The sequence below is a fragment of the Echinops telfairi genome, unplaced genomic scaffold (assembly GCF_000313985.2).
Source record: "Echinops telfairi isolate 266 unplaced genomic scaffold, ASM31398v2 ScPeMD7_1;HRSCAF=3_0, whole genome shotgun sequence".
Taxonomy (NCBI): Eukaryota; Metazoa; Chordata; class Mammalia; order Afrosoricida; family Tenrecidae; genus Echinops; species Echinops telfairi.
In genome coordinates, this window is record NW_022103896.1 from 1,472,003 (window position 1) to 1,476,403 (window position 4,401).

The 4,401-nt window shown below is 64.7% G+C and overlaps 1 protein-coding gene across 1 annotated transcript in view; it reads left to right on the forward strand.

Moving 5' to 3' along the window:
- ARC (activity regulated cytoskeleton associated protein) overlaps positions 1 to 2,951 on the forward strand; it is a 7,132-nt gene extending 4,181 nt beyond the window's left edge. Inside the window, exons 2-4 of the mRNA XM_013007460.3 lie at positions 7 to 1,630; positions 1,785 to 1,896; positions 2,186 to 2,951. Coding sequence (XP_012862914.2) covers positions 7 to 1,104 — 1,098 coding nt within the window. The 3' untranslated portion in view covers positions 1,105 to 1,630; positions 1,785 to 1,896; positions 2,186 to 2,951. The remainder of the gene's footprint in view (positions 1 to 6; positions 1,631 to 1,784; positions 1,897 to 2,185) is intronic.
- The last annotated feature ends 1,450 nt before the right edge of the window (positions 2,952 to 4,401 follow it).

A 4,401-nucleotide genomic window follows, 5' to 3' on the forward strand; every position in this document is an offset into this window, starting at 1 on the left:
CTGCAGATCGGCCGGTGCCGCGCGGAGATGCTGGAGCACGTGCGCCGGACCCACCGGCACCTGTTGGCCGAGGTGACCCAGCAGGTGGAGCGTGAGCTGAAGGGGCTGCACCGGTCGGTGGGCAAGCTGGAGAGCAACCTGGACGACTACGTGCCCAGCGGCGACTCGCAGCGCTGGAAGAGGTCCATCAAGGCCTGCCTGTGCCGCTGCCAGGAGACGGTCGCCAACCTGGAGCGCTGGGTCAAGCGCGAGGTGCACGTGTGGCGGGAGGTCTTCTACCGGCTGGAGCGCTGGGCCGACCGCCTGGAGGCCATGGGCGCCAAGTACCCCGTGGGCAGCGAGCCGGCCCGCCGCACCGTCTCCGTGGGCGTCGGGGGTCCAGAGAACCAGTGCCAAGAGGCTGACCCCTACGACTACAACGTCAGCCCCTACGCCATCACCCCGCCGCCGGCCGGCGAGCTGCCGGGCCAGGAGCCCCTCGACGCCCAGCAGTACCCGCCCTGGGGCCCCGGCGAGGACGGGCAGCCCAGCCCCGGCGTGGACACGCAGATCTTCGAGGACCCGCGTGAGTTCCTGAGTCACCTGGAGGAGTACCTGCGGCAGGTGGGCGGCACGGAGGAGTACTGGCTCTCCCAGATCCAGAACCACATGAACGGGGCGGCCACGAAGTGGTGGGAGTTCAAGCAGGGCTCGGTCCGGAACTGGGCGGAGTTCAAGAAGGAGTTTCTGCAGTACAGCGAGGGCACCCTGTCCCGCGAGGCCATGCAGCGGGAGCTGGACCTGCCGCAGAAGCAGGGCGAGCCCCTTGACCAGTTCCTCTGGCGCAAGCGGGACCTCTACCAGACCCTGTACGTGGACGCAGAAGAGGAGGAGGTCATCCAGTACGTGGTGGGCACCCTGCAGCCCAAGTTCAAGCGCTTCCTGCGACACCCGCTGCCCAAGACCCTGGAGCAGCTCATCCAGAAGGGCCTGGCGGTGCAGGACGGGCTGGAGCAGGGCGCAGAGCCCACTGGGCAGCCGCTGCCCGCCGAGGACCCTGCTGAGGCGCTGACGCCTGCCCTCACCAATGAGTCCGTGGCCAGCGACCGGACTCAGGTGGAGTAAGGAGTGCTGGGCTGGCCCACCTGCCACCTGCAGGGCAGCTGTCCAGGGACTTGCGAGCTGGGCCCTGCCCCTATGGGGAATCCTCCCCAGGTGCCCCCTGGACTTTGGACTGGCATTCATACCGCCCAGCATGGGCACCCCCTTGAGAACAGCACAACACCTCAGGCCAGGGCCCCTGCCCTGATCACACACACACACACACACACACACACACACACACACCTCCCTGTCTTCCTGGTCCCCCCTCCCACACTCTCAGGCCCGTCTGAAGCTCTACTCAGCACCTGCTTCCGGTGCACAAGGGAAGCCCTGCTGCCTTCAGTGCCAGGGCCTCAGGGCCAGGTGTGGGCAGAGCTCACAGGAGACCCAGTGCCCAAGGGAACTTCAGCTTCCAGTGATGCCCTCCACTCAGAGCCACCGCTCCAGGCAGCCAGCCTCACTCCCCGGGGCCATCGGGCCATCCAGGCTCCTTCCCCCTCGGGATGAAGTAGAGAAGGTGGCAGCAGACAGCGTCCTGGCATCTCAGGTGAGCTCCTGCCCATGACACCCCCATCTGAGGACTGGGAGGGCCCAGGCCTCTCCCTGTTGGGTGGTCTTGTGTGGGGAGGGGCGTGGGGGCGGTGTAAGCAGAAGCAGGCTGTTGTACTCCCGCCTCTGACAAACTGCCTTCATTCCCCCAGTGGTGACTCACGTGCCCAGAGAAAGGCCTCTGTGACTCATGGTAGCAGCCGAGGGTCCCCAGGACCTGGGCTCCCACATGCAGCTGAGGAACTCGGAGGAGAGTGATGACAGGTAATGAGCCCCAGCTCTCTATACCCTCCTGACCACGGGGGGCCGGGGGGCTCCCTCCTCAGTCCATCCCACCCCTCAGTCCCTTCCAGTTCTCATTCTGAGCAACCTGAGGGGTGTGGACAGGAACCCTAGGGGCTTCAGCCTCCCCCCGCCAGTCCCCTGCCTTCAGACGACTCTCACTGCCCCCACCAAATATTCAGTTCTGGCACTAGGTCCCCAGATGCCCCTGCTGATGCCCTCCACCCCTGGCTGCATCTCACTGTCCACCCTTCTCCACTCTTTTCCTTAGGTCTAATAAGGCGCCGAGAAGCTGGGCTCTGTGCCTGGACAGCCCTGCCCTCCTCCCTGGCTGCCCCACAGGAGAAGTCCTGAAACAGGACAGGAGAGGTGGCCCCACATCCACCCAGCCCCAGAGCTGGGCATGAAGGTGGCTCAGCTTGAAGGCCAGGGCCCGCCTGGCCCCCGCCTCGCTGGTCACCGCCGGGCCACTCTGAGCGCCTCAGCTGGAGCGGGGTTCATCCCAGAGCCCCTGCTCGCTGCGCTCTGTCCTCCTGCACCCCGAGTCGAGTCCTGAGGCTGGGGCCCAGCCCTGCCCCATGGCCCCAAGCCCAGCCCAGAGATTCCAGAAGCCTTGCTCTTGGGGCCGAGGTTGGCTCTCCTGCAGCTGCCCAGGCTGGGCCCAGAGCCGAGCTCCTCATGTCTGCAGCCCGGGCGGGCACTGTTGGGGTCCCCTTCCGCCTCTCCACTGGGCGTCTCCAGATTCTGGGGACCACTCTGATGACAGCTCTGACAGACCACCATGTGCCCCTGCCAGCCACCCCAGAGTTTATTTTTGCAACTAAGCCATCACCCACATGCAGGCTGGCATGGCCACAGGGAGGCCCAAGAGTGTGGCCACTGTTCCCCCTACTCGTGTACACACACACACACACACACACACACACACACACACACACACACACCAGGCTTCCACTGCAGTCCTGGCGGTGCCCACCCACCGCCTTCCCCAGACAGATTTTTTTTATAACCTTTGTTAATAAAACATGGAAACTGGACTGGCTGCTGTGGCTTTTTCTCAGTCACCTGGGTGGGGACAGGGGGAGAGGCTCTCTGAACATGGGACGAGGGGGGCGGGGCCAGCAGGCACCAAGGACAGGTGCACTGGGGGTGCAGACACTCCTCCCCCATATTCAGGAGGGGGCAGCCACTCTGATTGCCCAGGTCCTGCTCAGTGCCCGCCCCTGCTCAGGGTGGCCAGCAGGTCAGGCTGGCCCCTGACTCTTGCAAAGCCTCCCCTGAGGGTTGAGCAGGGTGGGGTTCCCACACAGGCAGGGCTGGGTGCTGGATTCCCAGACAGGATGCTGCCTGAAGGTCCTGCTGTGACCCTGACCTTGGTCTGTCCGAGCCTGTCTCCTCGTCTGCAAAGCGGGCCAGCAGTCCCTGGCCTTACCCACGCAAGGGTTCAATAACTCAGAAGTGAGGGTGGGGTGAGCCTTGCCCCTCATGGACGCGTGGTAGGAACTCTGCGTGCTCAGTGGGAGAAACAGGAAGGGTTGGTGGCCCCTTCTCAGGGTGCCCACGGAGGGATCATTTCAGAACAGCCTCAGATGTGTGCTGATGACACCAGGCCCACCCACCCACAGATGATGTAGCCTCCAACTTGACTGAAGCCATCTCCCCACCTGCTCACAGTTCCGCCCTTTGATGAGGGGCAGCTGGGTGGCGCTGGCCTGCTGGGAGTCCCACCCAGGGCCTGACCCCCTTGTCCCAGCTGCCATCTGGGAGGGTGAGTCAAAGGATGCTGAGGGGGCCGGGAGGACACCCCACAAAGGACACCCCTGGCTGGCAGTGTGGCGCTCCATGGGGGGAAGCCCCCCTTCAGATTCCCCCCAGCTTTCACACTGTGGGGACCAGGGGGACAGCAGCAGCTCTCCCAGAGAGGCACCCTGAGTGCCCCAACTGTGGGATATATGGATCCTGCCAACTATTTGAGCTCCAGCTTTGTGTCTGGACCTCTCTCTACCTCTGCCCTCCCCGCCTCCCCCAGCCATACTGAGCACCAGCAGGAAAGCTGTGCCCTGTGGGGGAAGCCAAGGGAGGCACGCAGCCCGAGGGAGGGGGCCACCCAATGGCCGGGGCAGTGTGGTGGGAAGCTGCGGGTCCAGGGGTGGGTGGTGGTGGGCTCTGTTCCCGGTCTGATGCCGGCTAACTGTGAGGCCTGGAGCGTGCCGAACAGCACCACTCTCGATGAAAGCAGGACCTCCGCAGGCAAGGGGCTGCCCTGAAAGGGCCCTCGGGGAGCTTCCAGCTGTCCCCCAAGGCTGGGGTCTCCAGGGTCCCAAGAGCACCAGGGCTGGGGTCCCCATCACCTCTGCAGGTGAAGGACCAGGAGGCAGGACTTGAGAATGCACGAGTCAGTACGAGGCTGCGCTGCTGTCACAAACACAAACACCCAGAACTGCTCCACATGGTCGCATCCCCCCCCCCCATCCCACCCAGGCTGTG